Source organism: Pipra filicauda, unplaced genomic scaffold, assembly GCF_003945595.2.
Source record: "Pipra filicauda isolate LSUMZ 115617 unplaced genomic scaffold, ASM394559v2 scaffold137_size4652046_pilon, whole genome shotgun sequence".
Lineage (NCBI taxonomy): Eukaryota > Metazoa > Chordata > Aves > Passeriformes > Pipridae > Pipra > Pipra filicauda.
In genome coordinates, this window is record NW_024103851.1 from 4,485,367 (window position 1) to 4,506,030 (window position 20,664).

The following is a 20,664-nucleotide window of genomic DNA, read 5'->3' on the forward strand; positions in this document are numbered from 1 at the left end:
GACTGGGCTATGCAATTCCTCCTTTGAATATTCCTTGCTTTTGTAGTATTAGTGTTACAGCAGTATCTAGAAGCCCAATGCAAGATCAAGGCCTCATTGCATTATACCAAAAAACAGTAAAAGTTTTCAGTATAAAGCGATCAAACAATGGTGGGAGAATCAACAAAGGAACAGAAAGACTAAGTGACATCCCAGACAGTGACAAACCTGGGACTGCAGTCTGGTGCTCCTGACTCCAACAACGCATTTACTAGAGCATTTTGCTTCCTGATGCAAATTATTTGTCAAAGTGAATTCAGTAAGCACAGGCATGACTTGATGATGAGATTAGAGCTAAATATGCAGATTTTATTTGGCAGTAAAAGAATTCCCTCCCCTCCTTTTGCTGCAGTTTTCACTTATGAGAGCTTGGACTGCCAAGTTTGGGTCTACAGGACTGACATATGTTATCTCTATACCTGCTTGTACATTTGAAGTACCAGTGATTTCCCCCTAGACATACTCTTTGAATGTCTATGGGGAAAACATCAAGGATTTTTAGAATGGCTTGGTTTTCTCAAGTTCTGTTTATTTTTATATTTGTTTTACATGAACTGAAAATTCTGTCAGGCACATTTTGATTGTATGGAGAACATGCTTCAGAGTCAGAAGACAGATAAAATAAAGAAAACAAGGAAGCTGCAATTCTATAAAGCTGGGGAGGGAAAAGAGGGGGAAGCCTTCATAGTGGCATATTGAGCTTGCTTCTGTCTCTTTTGAGAGCTATGAGAAACCTTCTGCCAACTTCCCTAGTAGTGGAGTTAGGTCTTATTATAAAGTGAAAAGTTACAGACAGAAGTAGGATGGAAATGCACACAGCATCTTATTCCAGAGTGGTGATTGGTGGTAAAATATCAGCCTTTCACAATGCTAATAGTGGGGTTTTTTTATCTCTCTCTCCCAGTAGAAAAGGCACTGTGAGTAACAAAGATAACTTTTTTTTCTCCCCTCTCCTCCTCCCAACATTTTCCTTCTCCTCCCTAAGATCAGACCCTGTCCCTAAGGAATTCTACATGATGGAAATCGTATCCTCAGACAAATCCTGAGAATGAGACTGACTTCTCCTTACTTACCCCTTCCTAGATCTTGATCCTAGTACAGTCTTAATCTTCATCATCTGCCCTAGTTATCTTCTGTCCCCTTTCAGCTTCCAGCCCACAAAGATAGCTACCCAAACTGAGATGAAAGCAATAAGACAGAGACAGCATTCCGTCTGGGTTTGGCTACTCATCAGGTTGAAAACAGGATTATAAGGTTACTGTGGTGAAAAACATGAGAGCATTAGCATTTATCACTTGTTATCACATTCATTCAGAACCACCTTCTGATACCAGTTTACTGGTCATCTGTAGTAGAGAGGACCATTCTGTAATGTGACTGAGCCCATACTTCAGGGTTCAGCATCAGTATTTTTGCTAAGGGACTAGGATCCTCCCAGATCTGACTGCTTCCCCGGTGCTTTTTACAAGTATGTAAGTAGTTCTTAACAGTTATACAAAGATATTGCAGCAGTGATTGCTGCTTTAAAGAACCTCAGTTTCTTTAAGAACGAAAATGCACCATCATCATTCCTTTAGTAAAAGGATAATCCTAGCAGTATAAGATGTGCTGTTTTCATACTTCATTTTTTCTCTTCTGGAAACTCAGCTTTGCCTTCCAATGTCTTCCACAAATATAACCCAGCTTGAATCTCCAACTGGAATCCTCATAAGATATTAGGTCACGTCTAAGTTATCCAAAATAACTCAAGTTCCTGTGGGAAATTATCTGAAATTATCCTAATTTATCAAGTAATTTCTGATGCAACTGAAGGCAAAAGGTGGAATATGGAAATGTTTCAGCAAAAAAAACTTGCCTTTGAAAATGATTAAGTAGTTTAGCAGATTTCAAATCATCACCATGAATTAAAATATTTTCAATTTCTTTTGTTAAACCACTATTTCTTTGGCAATTCAATACAACAAATTTTTTATACACATATTAAGTTGATTTTAAGTAAAAGCTATCCTCAGTTCTTTCAATTTCTGAGGTCTAAAATAGAAAATTAAAATGAAATTTTGGGCAGGGGAGAAACCAACTTTATAGAACTACATCATTGTTGGAAAAGAAAAATCACACAGAAAATTCCAGAGTAATCTAAGGTATTACAGTATTGAAATAAAAACTGGGTGTATTCCAGAGGTAAGACCTTTTTTTTCTGAGAGTCATAATGCTCATCTATACTTTCTTGCTTTCTTTCCTTTACTTCATTTCCTTGCTCAGCTGGTGGCAAACTTCATTTCTTGACTTTGTGGATCCGCAGCAAAAAATACAGTGGTGTTAGAAGACAAGTTGTCCTAAAAATTTTTCGAAGTTTGCTAATGGAACAAATACTAGGAGACTCATAGAAGGCTTCTCTTTCAGATGAAAATGCTATGGTGGGGCCCCTTAAGACCCATAAGGCATCACCTTCTAACATGGATTCAGTCAGTGATTTGTATATTTAAAAAAAAAAAAGATTATAATAGTAAAATATAATATATGATAAGTACACAATTTAAAAATAAATTTTAGGATCATCAAGTCTGATTGTTGATTTCCTAGGAAGGACAGATGCTGCTATATGCTCATTTGCTTAAATGATTCTAATTTCCTCATATCCTAACCCGCTAGTAGCTCTTAGAAAGACACTTTTTCTGACTGTGCCTGAGGTGGTAACCTCTGACTTTTTAATTTTCCAGTTTCCACATAATTAATTGTTGATTACTTCAAACAAAAGTAGAAGGTTGATGGAGAAAGGCAAAAAATGAAAGAAGAAGGATTTGAAAAGCTCATGTTTCCAGTGTAACCCCTTCGACAAAAGGATATTTTTTCTTTTGCCTAAATTGTTTCTAGTTGCAGCTCTAAGGTCAGAATAAGCCAAGAGAATGAATGGAACAAGCATCCTGATGGGCTGCCTGAAGCTGCCTGGTGTTACGGATCAGCGTAAAACCAGTTCTCTTTCCTCTGCCTGGGCCGATGTAACTCACTGGAGTGGCAAATTACATCAGACCTACAGCTGTAACCCGACATTATGATTAATTTGATCAGTAATTTCTCCTGTTTTTCATTTTAATCGGTGTGACTATTCTGCTGTGGCAGGTCTTTCAGATCTAATTAAGATAAATTTCAGAGTAAAAGACTTGGCAGAATTTCCGAGTCAAATCCGAGCGTCAAGTGTGAAGACCTGCAGCACTAGTCAATCAATTTCCAGTAAAGACGGCAGACTGTAACTCAGCAATCAACCCATTAACACTTAAGCAAATTTCATAATCTCCAGGCCTGTGCTTAGTTACTCTCTCAAAATATTCTGGCTACCAATAAAAAAGAGAAAGTATTACTTTTTTTAAACATCTACATCTGCTAAAACCACCAACAGAATCCACAAGTGGAGACTTGGATAGATCTCAGCAATACTGCCAAAAAAAAGGCTTAATTTTAAACTTTAAAAAGTAGTCTAGAGTGTCCTTTTTTTTCTTCTTTTTTTTTTTTTTTTTTCTATCAGTATCTAGGAGCTGAGCAACTTCTTGTAGGTGCTTTGTTGTACAAGAAGCCTTAATGACAAAGCATCAGGGCTATAAGACTTCCAGAATATTGCTCCTTGTATTCAACAAGCCCCAAACCCACCAGGTTCTAAGTGTTCACTTGGCCCACTTTCTTCCAAGTAGATGAATTTTTTTCTTGTAGAACTAGAAACCTGTGATGAATTGCAATTTTTTTTTCTTTATTACAAAGAGCTGATGGATATGAAAAATAGGGGAAAATAAAGTAATGTTTTGGAATATTCTCTATTTTCTTTAAAAATTTTGGAAATATGAGTGAAAAAAAGAAACTAAGAGAAATGAATGCCAACAGAACAGATCCACTTGATTTACAAGAGTATCTGAGAGGCTGTGTCTTATTTTTCTGTCCCTAAGATCCCCAAGGGTCCTACTCTGCCTAGAGAGGCTTTGGAAATAGAAGACCTTATGGGATATGGATCCTTTCCCAAATTTGTTATGGGAGGATGTTATTTATTTATTTTTCCACTTATTAAATACTTCAGTTACTTTAGGGAGTTTATTAAATGCTCCCATTTCAGAAGCCAGAGCTTGCTGGGCAAACAGCTCCACTTTCCTCACCTTCAAAAAATTCTCAAGTAAATGGTTTCCTTTATTAGCCTCAGTGTCTGCCCATTGGGTGCTAATAATGCCAGTTGTTTTGTTCGGAGATTAATTTCCTTTGCTTTAAATGTGACTCAGACACCAGTACGCTCTGTGCTTCTGAAAATAGCAACACCTGCAGAGTATATTTGGATGGACCGTCCAGCCAGTGCTCCAACTGAGAGAAGGTTTCCTCAAGGAATGGAAAGATTTGTTTGTAAAGTCTCTTTAAGAACACTTAAACATCTCTGCTCTGTTTAAATGCAGCATTCAGAACCTTTACAAGGTGAAGTCCCAATACCTCAAAGATCTCAAAAAGCAGTGAACTACTAGGAGAAGAAAGACTGCTGAGGAGAAGATTTGAAACCCTGCTCAGTCTGGTGGATGGATGCAGTCTTTTACACACAACTGAAACTAGCCTTTCTGGGGAAATGACATCCATGCATCTCCAGGAAGACACGAAGACTAGCAGCCCCCAAACAAGCTAGCTGTAGCACAACATCAGCTGGCATGTACCTGTTCACCAGGGCCAGGGTACAGCACAGTGCAGAGGCAACTGAGTGTTCAGCTAGGACAAATTGCCATGTTGCCATAGTACAGCAGCCTAGCTGGTGGAAGACCCAGAAGGATGAGTATGACCATGAAAGTGCCAGAAGAGGTAAGAGGAGAAGAAGAAAGGAGGCCCTGGAGGCACTAAAACTCAAACCCAACAATTTCTCAAGCAAAGTTTAAACCTGTGTGGTTCACAGAATTACTGCAGTGACAAAAAGAAGAGTGCAAAAACAAAAGGAGAGTGTTGAATCACAGCAGCTTTTGCAATGGGTAAAAAACATTTGTGTGTGTAGTACATGAGTACCACGACTTTCTAGATAGAGAAATTTTTACACAAGTACTTGCTTGTTCTTCTCATGAAATCACCTTTATCAACCCACAGAAATATTTACAACACTATAAGAATACACAGAAATACAAAACTGGCAGTAGAACAAGGTGTTCAAAACTTTCTGGACCTGTTTGAAATGAACAAAGGATGAAATAAGTAAAATATTCTGAACAGATCACAAAGCTGAACTCCATTTAGCTGACTGCAGGGGAGTTTCCATGCTTTTAGTTTAGAGCTGAGACATAGGTCTTGCCAGTACCTTCTGGAGATCCACCTAAGATCAATACTTCAATTGGCTCACTCTAAGCAGATGATGGGCATGAAATTTCTTGAATAAATGTCTTTTGTACTTGTCTATATCACCTGTTGCCTTGCAATGAAGATTATCTCACTCCCTATTGATACAAAAAATTAGGAAATTTTAGACAATGGATTCAAAGCACTGCATTTGCTCACCATTTATAAAGTATTTCTTTGTCAAATTGATTACAAACTAACTTGGGAATAGATTCAGTCAGTGACGCATTGCACAGTATCATATGCTGAAGAAGGCTAGATAATTTCAGCAAAACAAAAAACCTCAGTGGGATTACTGGTGTCATAATCTTGGTCAAGTTTTCTTGATTTCAGGATTCAATAAGTATGAGAAAAATATAACAGGTCTCGGAAACACATCACAAAGACAGACCATGAGTATAGTCCTTGCAAACTTATCCCAAGTGCCTTCATCAAACCAACAGAGAGTTGGTTGTTACCTCTGTATCTTAAATATGTATAAATATGTCAGAGTATCAGTAAACATGAACATTTCTTCAAAGCTGATTTTTCCTTAGTTAGAAACTAACCAGTGAATGAGGCTGGAGGGAAAGGGAAGGGGCAGTTTGTTTTTTGTGACTGTTGGAGTCCCAGACATCTGTGTACATATTCTCCCTCATTTGCAGCTGAGTATTTCAGCCTTTCTACTTTTCTTTTCTCTGTTGTTATAAAAGTGTTGAGTTTCCAAATACATTATTTAAGATTAGTATGAAAATTTAATCTAAAGGAGGTTCTGGTTTTGCTATCTTAGAGTTTGCTATTACTTGGAAGATTTTTGTGCTGTTGTCATCTCCTCACTTCCCTTCTTCCCTCTTTTTATTGTTATTTTTTTTCTCACTCATCATCTTCCATCAGCTGCAGTTATTGTAGGTAGGCTTCTATGACAAAAGGGACTGTTCAGGAAAGAGTTCTGAAAACAGTCAGAATAATTTTACAGTAAGAAAATCTCTGGGGCATTTCCTGTTTGTCTGTTCCTATTCACACACAAACAGAACAGTAGAAATCATTGAGAATTCTTCTATTCCTATAGTGTAGCTCTCCCTTTCCAGGTCTGGCTGTGCGTACATTCATCTTATCCATATCTCTAAAACATACAGTGAATGTCAGCACCAGAAGCTAACCTTTTTTTGGAGCCAGTTAAACATATGGTGCTGATACAGAGTGCCTTATTCCGGTAGTCAAGCAGAGTAATTGGCTACTTAGTACTTAGACATATCTGATTTTATACACCGCATAATCAAGTTTCTGTGAGTCCAAAGATTTCACTGAATGGTAACTCTATAAGAGGTGCTAACTATCCTTTGAAGTTACAACACGCTGACCATTCAAAAACTCATATATTTTTCCGTGTAATAACACTGAATATTCATGGGAGAAGCATATTTCGAGAAGTTATTTTCCCAGAAGGAAAGGTTTCAAAGTCTTCAACTTGTGTCATGATATAGCCCGTCTTTCACCTCTGGATTCCTTTGTCTCAATCAATTGACACAATGAAAGACAAAATCAGATTATCATTATCTTTTTTTTCATCATTTTAAAATGAAGGGATGAAAGTCTTCCGTCATTTGCCTGACCTACCACTTCCTGAAATGGAGCTCAGCTTTGGAAAATCCTTCTCTGGTTGTTGTCTTCTGCAAATAAGTGATGACTCTTGTTCTGCAGTGGTAACCACTGTAAATCTGGAGCATAATCACTGATGACAACAAAGAATTCAGGTCCTGGAACCTGAAGTGTGGTTTTACATCTTTCTACACAATTACTAAAAGACTCCCTAAAAAAAGAGTTTTGTAACTACAATCCAGCCCATTGAACCATGTAAAGAATAGTGATAAAATTAGAGCAGAGTATTATAGAATAATCTGACAAGAATAAGTCTGAGACTTTTAGCTGGTGTACACTGCACTGGATTATTAATTTCTGATCAGATACCAAAGTACCTCACCCAAATACACCTAAGCAAGTCACTTTCATTTAATTTGCCTTCTGAGAGACATGACAGCATCTGTACACCTTGAGATGTAATTGCTGTTATCCCTCAGAGTTTTTTTAAACAAACACAATCATCCTCCTGAATTACTAACTTTCCATGACAATTTTTAGAGGCTGCATTTTTTTAAACTAATATCTTTCAGACAGATCCTGAATAATGTAAGAGGATAAAGCCTCTACGAAAAATACAAGAATTCAGAAATGAAATTTTAGCTGTCAAACTTGGTTGATCTTTATTCCCTTAATATTCTTCAAACAAACCCCATTTCACTCTATTTCATAAAGAACATTACCTTAGAGGCCATAATATCTCTGAATTTTGTTCTAGATTGATTTTTAAGTTAGAGCATTAAACATTAAAAACCCCCCACATTCTAAGCAGCTATTATGAGGAACTGCTGCCAAATGCATGCTCCTTCCTTTTTTTTTCTTTAAATGTTTGTGCAGAAGAAAATTATTTCAGATTCAATCCTCAAGACAGATTTACAGGGGTAAAACAGCTTTCTCTGCAGGATTTAGAGTGGAAAGACAAATTTCATGGAGGAGATCTTACCACTGCTCTGATTTAGCAAAGTACTCAAACAACCATATATAAAGTGCAACAGCAGTTCCTCTGGAACTATTTCTGAGTGTCGCTTGTTTGCATATTAAAGTGTCTCAGCGTTCTTGGCAATATGACAGAGCATTCTTCAAGTTCTTAATTATTTCTTAGGGAAGCTCGAGAAGTATTACACTTGCTGTAGAAATGCTTTAGAAATGGCTAGAAGGCCAAAGTAATGACCCCATTCACATTGCTTAAGATGAGGACAGAAGTTCTGTGCTGAATGAAGTACTGTCCTGCACTTTGACCACAACAACCCCATGCAGCGCTACAGGCTGGGCACAGAGTGGCTGGAGCGCAGCCAGGCAGAAAGGGACCTGGGAGTTTGGATTGACAGGAAGCTGAACATGAGCCAGCAGTGTGCCCAGGTGGCCAAGAAGGCCAATGGCATCCTGGCCTGGATCAGGAACAGTGTGGCCAGCAGGACCAGGGAAGTGATTCTTCCCCTCTACTCTGTGTTGGTGAGGCCACACCTGGAGTACTGCGTCCGGTTCCGGGCCCCTCAATTTGGGAAGGATATTGAGGTGCTGGAGCAGGTCCAGGGAAGAGCAACGAGGTTGGTGAAGGGCGTTGAACACAAGTCCTATGGAGAGAGGCTGAGGGAGCTGGGGTCATTGAGTCTGGAGAAGAGGAGGCCTCAGGGGAGACCTCATCACTCTCTACGACCACCTGAAGGGAGGTTGTAGCCCAGTGGGTATCGGTCTCTTCTGCCAGGCAACCAGCAGCAGGACAAGAGGGCACAGTCTTAAGCTGTGCCAGGGGAGATTCAGCTTAGACATCAGGAAGAAATTCTTCACAGAAATGCCAATTGGGCATTGGGATGGGCTGCCCGGGGAGGTGGTGGAGTCACTGTCCTTGGAGATATTTAAGAAGAGACTGGATGTGGCACTTAGTGGTATGGTCTAATCGACAGGGTGGTGTTGGGTCAAAGGTTGAACTCGATGATTTCAGAGTTCTTTTCCAGCCTAGTGGATTCTGTGATTCTGTGAATTCTAGCTTCTTTTCTGGATCTCAGTACACAGCATATTTGTGAAGAAACTTTGGGTTTTCATAGCTATTTACATGACAAGGATCAAAGAGGAAAGAACATTAAAAATACTTATTCCACAATTTATTAGTAACTCTTTAATGCTTAGAAAGAACTGACAGCAAATGAATTCTCATTCCTTTACTGCTGTTCTGAAAGTGTCCCAGTCATGCAGCTGCCTTACCAGTACTGGCTAAGCTCAGCCCAGGGGGAATGCCAGACCTCTCACACTGGTGTCTTTCATTAAATCTAATCCCAATTCCTACAAAGTTTAGGGGATAGCATTTGAACTAAAACTGCCTCAGAGCACTTGGTTCTCTCCTTTCACTTCTGCTGTCTGCCACATCCAGACTTCCCTCAGAAGGGTAGCTGTGAATTAAAGAGAGAGATATGCCAAGGTAACTATGTAGAAACATTGTCATTGGTAGCTACCATGCAAGGTTTTACTTATATTGTTTGTACATCTGCAAGTGAGAGGTGACCCTGGGAACCTAACAGTGGAAAGTGCTTCTACTGACCTGTACATCACAGATGACAAGTGGAAATACTCAGATTCCGTTGAGATTTACAATGAGACCAGAGGCTATATGAGAGCTAAGACTTCAGATTCAGTGTTAGTACAATCCTCTTGAGGTATGTTGTCTAGATAATCACACTTCCTCCCTACCCCAAGTATAATTTATTTGTGCATTTGCTTTGTTCATAAACCTTAATGACTTTCAATGCACAATATTTAGCAGGCATATAGTGTATACAGTTAGTGTGCATACATTACAGCTGTACCAAGACAATAAAATGTAACAGAAGCTCCTCTGAAAATATCTGTGTCTCTGTTTGTCAATAATCTGCATACAAAGGAGTCCCAAAGCACTCACTAGTGTGATAGACTGGGCATTAAGTGATGCATAAGTAGTCCTCTAGACAACACACAAAAGAAGCTTTAGAAACATTATACTCTACTATAAGAAAAAGCTCAGCAAGCAAGGACACATTTCTCGCAGATTTTTATGTCTGTTATCTAAACCATTAAAAAAAATCAGATTTGATGCTATTTAGTGGAAGCTCAGATTAATGCAGGTTTCACTGGCCACATGGCAAACACAGTTTCTTGTAAACCAATTCTCTTAATTGTCTAAAAAAGAATTGTTTAATTATTAAGCTAATGCAGTTTTATTTCTGCAGGAAATGGAGCCAAATCCATCAGTGCGAATAAAACATTTAAAGTGGTGTCTCAAAATTTAGAGAATAAAATTAATAGAGGCTTTGCTGGTTTCTAAGTGCAATTCCACTGCCTAGTGAATGAGACTCCATTTACTTCACAATCTACCCTGCTGTTCAGAATCATACTTATAGGTACAGTCAAACTATTCTTGCACAATATGAATATAGGATGACCCATGTAATGCAAGAACAGCGAACCCTAAGAACATAGGACCCCTGGATCAGAGCTCTTCTGTTTCTGCCCAGGAGTTTCAAGATGGGCAGAGCCAACCATCAGTATGGGTGCCATAGCTGTTGGTCTATTAAAAAATATCCATATCACTGGAGTGAGCATCTACAAAAGGGACTAACTGGCATCGTTAGCTTTGGAGTCTATACTGAGAATTTTAGCAGAAGGTTCTTAGCAGGATAAAAATTAGGACTGTGATTTCAAGAGGAAGGATAACCCATCCATCCCTTTCACATGTCCACCAGCAAAAGCTCTATTTCTTTAAGGGACAGTCAGGACAGGTAATGAACAGCTAACATTGTTGTCCCTTAAGTTATCATAAAGGGTAACTGCCAGGAAAATGCCACTTGCGAATGTCACATGATGAATCTGTGGAAAAAATTAGAGAGTTTTCTATGGGTTTTGCAATATGGAGTCTAAGAGCAAAAAAACATTTACTTCTCAGAAAACAATAACCTAGAACCATCATTAGGTATGCTTTTTTGGCTTATCAGGCCTTTTAGCTGTTCTAACCTGAATGCCTGCAAGGATTAAGTAGTACAAGGTGGAATTTCTCAGCCTCTGTGGTCAAAAGGCATAACCTTCACTTGATTTCTCAGTACAGTGAAAGAGAATGCACTTGCTGTTGTTAGACCACTAGAGATTTTTATGTAACATCCTACCTGCAGTGGATTAGGTGAAGTAAGAGGAGATGGAAGGCCATGCCCTGGTGACTGGCTGGGTTTCTGAGGGGAGCTGGAGGACTGTGGGGCTGGAGGAGGTTGGCTCTGGCTCTGGGACTGTGTTTGGTTCTGCTGTGGTGGTGCTGATGGCTGTGGCTGTGGCTGCTGGGTCTGCTGGGGTGGCTGTGGAGTCTGTGCCTGCTGACTTTGCTGCTGCTGCTGGCTTTGCTGCTGCTGCTGTTGGTGCTGGAGCTGCTGAAGATGCTGAAGCTGTTGAAGCTGGGAGTTCAGGGATGAGGTAGCTGTGAATTGAAGAGAGGTCAGGGAGTTATGCAAGTTTCAGTAATACCTATTGTGTTAAAGACATTTGGATTAAATTCTTGTTCTGTTACACTGGGGTTCACACTGCTCGCTGAGAACAGGTGGCCTCAAACTTCAGGATGTGGCAGGAAATTGTTCCCATAAAAAATAGCCTGTGGTTCTGCCAGTATAATTCTGTGGTAAGAGCTTGACTTCACTAGGGGCAATGAAACTAAACTTTGAAAGGGTTATAGGTCTGCCCACAGGATGGGGGTCAGAGCTGACCAGCAGTCTTTGCTCAGACAAGCTTACCAGCAAAACCAATGGGAATATTACATGCCTACAACAGCTTGTCACTGTACACAGTATAGTAAAAACTCATAATATGAACTGGTGCTGTTATATAAAGGAGGAGAAAGCCAGAATTGTAAAATAAAAGATGCTCTGAAAGGAGCTTTGTCATGTCATTATACAACAGGTATCAGGAAATAAAACATTGAGCTGTGAAATTTTGGTTGAAATGCCTAGGTAGCAAAAATGCCCAATAAAATATGTGTATCTCTGAAATAAGAACTGCTCCTTATAATTCACATCTAAAAGCTATGCATTCCTTCTTGTGACTTGCAATGCTCACTTACTCCTGGTAGTAAAGACCTGCTGTGTTTTGCTAGCATGTACTCCAAATATGAGGCTTGGAAATCAGTGGCTCATGTTAACCTGCTGGCACAGAGGAGCAAGCCTTATTTCCCAGAGACACTTTCAAATTGACTCGGGCATTCATTAAATTCAGAAAGGCAGAAAGTGTGTCATAAGGATGTCACTAAGGAAGAACAGCTTCAAGCAGCAGCTAGAGCATCACAAGAGCCTGATGCTTTCTGGGGTTATGCCCTCAAAAAGTCACCTGGGTCTCCGGCCTTACCCACTTTAATCAACATCTCAGGGATTGTGTTAGTTAGCTACAAGATCCCAAGAGGAGCAGCTTGCAAGGTCATTACACTATTTTTCACTCTGTATACTGCTTTGCCAACACCACCCTGTATTCTAATTTCCAACCACAGAAGCCAAAGTAAACTGGGAATGAATCAAATCTTTTATTTCTAAAATGGCATTCAGATTTCATGGCCAGAAACTCCGTCACCAAGTTATTTGTGGACTGGCACATAAAGACAAGTCATCTCCACTTTCTTTTCATGCCAACATCCCTATTTCAGCTTTCTAGATGTCTGTGCCCTGGGGTTGAACATGAGGTCTTGGTACGACTTATGAAATCAATGAGCCATAAACTGGAATAAGCAAAAGAAAAAAGAAAAGAAAGTGGAGAAAGATGAGGCAGAATGGGTAAACCAGAAAAGGCTGTGTGAAGAAAAAGTGTGAGGCTTGATATGAAGTGCTGTTGGTTATCCATTCTTATACTCATAGCTGCTCTAAATTTTCTTTCAATAGATGTGGGAATCAAACTACAAATATGCCTTTACAAAAATTATGGCCATGTGTATGTGACTTCAACAAGGAACCTCAATAATGCAGAGAAGGAGGACCTGTAACACCAATATATTTCCATCAGGAAAGTTCCATCAAAAGTTTTGTGTTTCAACATAAAGGAGAGTGACCATCAGATTAAAAACATGCGTAGTATCTCATGCAAAAGAAATCACCCTGGAGAAGTAAGGGTCCACTCCCATCAATTTCTTGATGAGAACTTGTACCTAATGCCCCAAAGCCAAGAGGGTAGTAAGTGGAAATATAATCTAAGGCATAGGACGGTTTGAATACAAGAAAGCAACTGCATAGACGAATACTAACCATAGCATGAAACATCTCAGATGTCAAGGAAAGCTATTCACCAGTTTTATCTGTAGGTATGTACCCAGAGGTAGAAAGATCCTTCCCCTTCCCATGAAGAAAAAAGAAATCTAGACCAGCTCTTTATTTTGTGCAGGCCATTTCTTCGCCTGTGATAGCTTAGCAGACTGGATGACCTACTGATAACCAGAAACAAGACCTCAAATATAACAGTCCCTTATTGCATCCACAGACTCCAATAGAGAAATGAATTAAATGACATTCCACAGAAGAATGACTTCTAATCCACATGGCTCATGAAGAGGAATGAGGGATCGTTTTATCTCTTATGAGTACGATTGGACAGGATGAGACAAAACCTTCTTATCTAGGAGTAGAAAAGCTTTGCCTTCAGTACTGCTCAATACTTGAACGTTGGTGAATGCAGGAATATTGGTAACTCTACTATAGAAACTTTTGTGCTGGAAATGAAGACATTCTTGCTGGGGTGGAAGGTACTCCCTTAAGGAAAACCTTGTTGATGGAGGAAAGTTACTTCATGGAAAAGTTTCCAGGTTCGTTGCCAGCAACTGCACAAAATTATTCAAATAACTTCTTGAGTTTCCATATAATTCCTTTAAAAAGCCTCTTTGAAACCTATCATCATGCTGAGCTTTAAATTGCATTGAAGTGCCTTAGTGAGGTATGACTGTTTAACATAGTGTTGCTAAACAAACGGATAAGGAATTGGAAGAAGGACTGTTAGATCGGGAAAGGCATTCTTCTCAAAGTAGGTGTACTGCAGAGGTGGTTTTAGGGCTCTGTATCATGCCTGCAGTCCGTTGTTCATGCTGCTGGATTGCATTGCCTCTCATGGTGTGGGTATCCACAGCAGGGGTTGTGTCATATTATTGTTTGCCATCAAATCCAATCCAACTCCCAGAGCTTGCTTGCGTAGCTCATCCATTATAAATCATATACCTGTCTAACATTTGTCACTTTCTGCAGAGCTTGGAGTCTGATGGAATTTCAGGTGGTACAACAGTGCTATGTCTGCATGTATAAAAGATAACATGCACTGCCTACCTCACAGGAATCTTTTTTATGACTTACTGGCTAACAGCCGGGTAAAACTTTGACATATTTAAGTGAAAAGTGCTTACTTTCTTTCAGAATTGCATTCAAGAATTAAAGAGGCTTGCAAAGAATTGCAGAAAGTTCTTTCAGTGGTTAAAAAAGTCAACATAAAGTGTCACTTTAAAAGAGAGACAATTAAATTAAAATGCACGCAAGCTATGAAAAAAGAGAGACAATTTACTTAAAATGCATGCAAGCTATGAAAAACCATGAGGAAAATCCACAAAAGCTGTGTGACATTTCAAATTTCCTTAAGAAGAATACATATTGAATATATGGTAGGTATACATATCAGGTATCCAAGAAGACAGTAAGACGAACTAATACCTACAAGGAAGCAATGGCACAAGGTATTTTCAAAACCAGGACTCAACTAGAATTTCTTGATTGCTGTGGTGCCATGACAGACTTCCCATGGGATCACACCATAGTTTATGATCCTACGTTAAGCAGATTATGGTTAGTCACAGTATCAAAGCATTTACATTAGAATAAGAGATATGGAGTGAAGTGGAGCAAATGGATGGTCAAGAGGCAGCAAAAGCAAACTTTCTGATCTCCCAGGTCATCTATATCTATACTTGTCATAGACCTCAGGCTACTTTAAGGATTAGGTGAAGTTATGACCTAAGGAACACACTCCTTGACTTTCTTTGGGGGATATTTTAGGCACAGTGGTGTCATGAATTTACAAAATTTACACAAAATGTGTTGTTTCATATTCTGTTTCTCTGCTGGTTACCTTCAGAGAAAACTGAAATGAAACTAAAACGCCCCTATGTCAATTAGAGTGTTGCAATGGGAAAAATTCACCTCTGATGCAAACATGCTGAAATAACCAGTCTGCTTCATAATGAGGGAATGACTGAGTCTTTGTTTTAGCAGGAAAACTGAAAAGCCTCTGTCTTGTATTCCCAATCCTGATTGTATTAACTGAAAGTAGTAGCAATTGCCTGCTGCCTCTGGCTAACAAGTTATAATGTAAGCATGGAATATCCCTGGTTATATTTTAAATAAAAACATACATTTTAAAGCTTAATCACAATTCTTCAAAAAGCAAGGAACATAAGTAGGCCTACAAATGTTTATATAATGAAAACAATTTAAAATTAGGACTCTTTATTTCACCTCTCCTTCACAATATGAACTCAGATTCTTAAGACCTCTCTAGCGCTTGGCAGAAGATCAAATTAATGTTCAGGGATTCAATTCATATCTAGAATCTGCTCCTGTGGATAAGCTTCACATAATGTCTGATTTATTTCATTAATGTTTTGTGCATGCTTGTTTCTGTGTAAAGAGGGAAAAGGGGTAGGAGGAATAAGAAATAATTTTAACTTACAAACTATTGCGCTACTCTAGCATCTATCCCCCTATTTACATAATTGCATAGTTGTTCTTCAGTGCCTTGATACAATGTACAATGGACTAAAAAGAAGAAAATCATACATTAAACCTTTTCCTATTTGACTGAGCACAGAACTTGACTCTTGCCATTTCAAGGGCTTAATGCCTTTTTCCACTTCCCCAGTAATGGAAAACGGATTTGCATTGCCTTAAACTGAAAAGTGTAACTAACTTAAGCATCTGGGTTTGCGTTTGAACTGACATGGGCCGCTTTTTTTTTCCACCCTGTTGTTTCTCTTCTAATGAGGTTTATGCCTTTCCTTTCTTTGAAATATATTTCTAAAGATTGAATACACACACTGAACAATATAATGCAAGCCTGTGTTTACATTGTCTCCCTCCTGGGTAATGAGGGGTAGGTTAGCCAAATACCCAACGTGTTTTTGCATATGTTCAAATTTTCTTTTTGAGAGAAAAAATGTGAGTTCTTTTAAATATGTTAGCATCCTCTTTGTGAAAAAAATCCCTGAAGGGTTGGACTTGTGGCTGAAGAGATTAGTAATGGGATACAGAGCATATTATTTCTAAATCACTGGTTCAAATCGAGTTTAGGTCAATATAAGGAACAAAAGTCATTGCACTTTAATGGTGCTTTTGCCTGTTTTCTACCTTATAGAAGATGTATTAAATGTATAGAAGTTGTATTCACACACCAATATCCACAGAGAGCATGCATTGGAAACAGTTTGCCACACAGTCAAGGCAATAAATTGATGGTCTGCCAACACATAATGAGGAAGATCATAAAGACTATGGCCTTGGATAGCATCAATTGAAATCATTATTTGCACTTTCAGCAGACGGGCTAAGGAGAAAAAGAGTAAGGAGACCAAGTCATCTTCTTGTTCCTAAAGGTGATCCCTCAAGGTTACAGCTGCAGAACACAGATGGGGTTATGGGGAGAAACTTGCATCGCCAATACTCCTCTATACCAATTCTGCAGATAAACAGAGGGCTTCACTTTCTACTGTTGTCATATCCAGCATCTTTCATGAGTACTAAATTCACTTTAAAGAATGTAGGCAATAAAAAAGGAAGTATTAAAAAGAAAACCATCATAATTTATATGGTGCCTGTGGTGTCTCCACATTTTGATGAATACTGGAACTTCCCTGACAAATGATCCACTGCATTAAATAAATCTGACACTTTTTTCCTTACCAAACCTTAAAATGTACAATAATGCACTAAAATCTTAAGGAAAAAAAAAAGAAGAAAAATTTGTTCTAGGTAGAGAGCTTGACTAAGTATCAGGGCAAGCATATTTGGAATAATTGCCATTTTAAGATGATCTAGAGGCTATTTTCCTCTAGTTTATGACAACACTCTGTGAGTAAAGTTCCCTGAGTGTATTTTAAAAATTGCGTTAACCTATTTAAAATGCCCAAAGGCAAGAACAAGCTGGAGAAATTAGACTTTAATAAGCCATTTGCTTCCTCAGTTCAAATGGGACCTTAGGTTGCATATTGTACAAATGGCGGAAACATTAACTGGAGTCAGGGTGTCATCAAGACACAGGGGATCAATCAGGGAGTTGTCTTGGGATTCTCATGCAAAGACAGGCAATTAAACATAGTATGACAGCAGTGTAAGTGTTTGAATGCCAAAACCTGCGTGTTGAGCAACCAATATCTAGATCTCGTAAATTCCTATTTTACCAGCCAGATTTCTTTTTAGTGAAAACGTGACTGTCTCAGAGATCAGGTGTAGGATCTTAACATTAAGTCCTTACATCAGATAAAAGCAGTTTTCTAATTACAGAGTGCAGAACTGATCTCAGATTGTCTAAGAACAGAATAATGTTAGAACGGTATTTTAATTTGAGTGGTGTAGTATTCCTGCAGATTGGATTTCTAGACCATATAGAGCCCATAAGAATGTCCTGTGGACCAGAATTTAAGCTAACCCCCAATTTCTTGGGCAAAATTCTTCAGGATTCCTTTGAAAGAAACAGGGGAAAAATTATCATCTAAAAGCAACAGAACCCAATATAAGATTTTACAGACAAAGGGACAAAAATAGCGTGGCCAGCAGGAGCAGGGAAGTGATCCTTCCCCTGTACTCTGCGTTGGTGAGGCCACACCTTGAGTATTGTGTTCAGTTCTGGGCCCCTCAGTTCAGGAAGGATATTGAGGTGCTGGAGCGGGTCCAGAGAAGAGCAACAAGGCTGGTGAAGGGACTGGAGCGTAAGTCCTATGGGGAGAGGCTGAGGGAGCTGGAGTTGTTTAGCCTGGAGAAGAGGAGGCTCAGAGGTGACCTCATCACCGTCTATAACTACCTGAAGGGAAGTTCTAGCCAGGTGGGGGTTGGTCTCTTCTCTCAGGCACTCAGCAATAGGACAAGGGGGCACGGGCTTAAGCTCCGCCAGGGGAAATTTAAGTTGGATATCAGGAGAAAAGTCTTTACAGAGAGAGTAATCAGGCATTGGAATGGGCTGCCCAGAGAGGTGGTGGATTCACCATCCCTGGAGATTTTTAAACGCAGATTGGACGTGGCACTGAGTGCCATGATCTAGTAAATGGACTGGATTTGGACCAAGGGTTGGACTCGATGATCTCGGAGGTCTTTTCCAACCCAATCGATTCTATGATTCTATGATTCTATGATTCTATGATTCTATGACAGGGAACAGATGAATGACACAAAGAAATTAAGTTTGAAACAACAGTCTGCTGACTTAGAGAACAATGCTATGATTTATAATGAACATCTGACAAAGTCTGGGCACTCTCTGCACATACAACCTTTAATGATAGGAACTGCAGCTTTTTTTTGCTCTCCTTGAGTCTTTCAGATACTCTAATATTGATGGGAACCATAACTTCAATGGCACTTACCTAGACTAAGTGTTTGACGTGCCTCAAAGTAGCAATGTAGAAAAAGCAGTGCAACAACATACAGCCCCAGGAGTCTCAGAAGAGGTTGTCCAGAATCGTGTCCTGCAGTTCGGAGAGTCACAGGTCCCCATTCTACCAGGTGCCCTGCCATTTCTCCTGACAAGGTGGCTATGTGAGATTTTGGGGCAAAGTCTTATCAAGAGGAGCTTATTGAACTGCCTAGTAGCCTCAAAGAGTGATTTTGCATTCTTTCAGATAATAGATCTGCAGTTGCATCTTCTATAATTGTTTATGGCAAATGGCTCTTCTGACAAAGAAATATTTATCCAGGTACAGCTTCAGCAATGGTTCTTTGAAGATCAGGAATTATAAGAAGTCTCTTCAAAGAGTCTTTGAAGTGAGTCATGTTTCCTTAACTAAAAGTGAAGTTACTGTAAGTGAAATGTACTGCGTGTTTTGTGCATGCATGTGTTTGGGTGGTTTGGTTTTTTTTTTAACAATGCAATCAAATAGTGGATCAAAGTGTTTGTGGTTTAAAAGGTTGGTGTGTATGCTGAGTTTGTGAAAGTATCCTGAGAATGGCAAAGGACAATGTCACATCCCCCCAGCCTCAACTGAGGGAAGCAACAAAGGCTACTGTGCCTAGTTTGACGTGGTGTGACTGGTTACTTTCATCTCTCAGACTCTCATTATAACTGTGTTTCTATCATTTTTCACTTCGAGTCTTTTCTGAAAGCTGGTAGACTTGAGACAACTCTGTTTTCTATTAAGAACTCCAAGATTTAAGCAGCTGTAAATTCTGTTCCCAGTACATGAATTCCAGCCAGAGAAGTTAGCTGAACAGCAGTGAGAAGAGTCCATGGAATGGCTCAGAGAACAGCAACGTGTACATTAGAAGGAGAAAGGGAAAAAAATGCAGCTCAGCCCACTTCTTTTCTTTACAATCAGTAAAACTACAACAGCAGGTACAGGAACCAGGTGCAAAAGTAGCAGTTCTACCTTGCTGCACACAAATTCTCTGCTGGAGCAGTGACTTGAGCTTCAACCTTGTTAACAGGTTCTGTTTTTCTCAATATAGCCTTGAACTTCTGCTTTTAGCAAGACATGAAAAATTAAAAATGGTAGCAACATGGGGAATGGTGAAAAACATGGGGAAGAGAACAAAACAAAACAAAACGTGGCTGCAGTGCTTAGTCCCCATGTAGAGACTGAAAACCATTCTTCACCAGTTGGGACACATGTGCCATGTTGAACATGGCGTTCTTCATCAGTCACTAAAGAAAAAAAATGGACTAAAAAACTTTCTCTGAATGACACAAGGTACTGTTTAATAGCTGTGGCACAGAAACAATCTCGAGCACAGGTCACTGGGTTGGTGAGAAGGTTCTGTGCCAGGTGCTGTAATGTCAGGATGAGAGCAAAAGATTGAGGTGTTCTTTCTTTAGATAAGGAATCAATGTCACTCTAGACTACACAACTCCCTCCACATGAGAAATTGTAGAAGACCTGGGAGACAAACTTTAATTTGATAATCTGTCATACCACAAGCAATTCCTGAATGTATGTACCACTAACAAGGTACATGATGCTTGCCTGCTGTTGACTCACAGTAGCTCTATTTTGCTGTCTTTAAGAATCTTCCTTGATTTTATTACATGTAACGAGTAGATAACACTGTATTTAGCTGTGTGCATTTCAAAACATACCACAGTATCTCTAGCCACATCCTTTTTGTAATATTTAAGCTGACTAGAGGTCAGTTTGCCTGTATCCCTTTTACTAGTTTATTTTACTTGCAGAAGAGATTCAAAACAAAGTTAAACAGTAGTTAAGCAGTGGTTCTGGGTTGTGCAGTTGATCATTTGCTACGGGTAGGCTGACTGCTCAGTTTTAATTTGCAGTAAAATGAGGGTGGCTGAATATCAGATTTCTTTCCTGTCTCTATAGCTCATCAGCCAAACATGTTGCTGCTTCAGATGCTAATCCTAGCTGAGCTCTGCTTGGCATCTATCACCTTTGCACAGCAACAGCGAATTAGCTGCTCTTCGGGTGCTCATGTGCTCCCACCTACCTAA

General features: G+C 39.3%; 1 protein-coding gene across 2 annotated transcripts in view; it reads right to left on the reverse strand.

Annotated features, from left to right (window-relative positions):
- The window catches only part of POU6F2 (POU class 6 homeobox 2), a 249,658-nt gene that overhangs the window by 86,066 nt on the left and 142,928 nt on the right, over window positions 1-20,664 (reverse strand). For both annotated transcript variants that reach the window (XM_027711981.2, XM_027711980.2), the window contains one exon: window positions 11,127-11,428. In XM_027711981.2, the coding sequence (XP_027567782.1) occupies window positions 11,127-11,428 (302 nt within the window). The remainder of the gene's footprint in view (window positions 1-11,126; window positions 11,429-20,664) is intronic.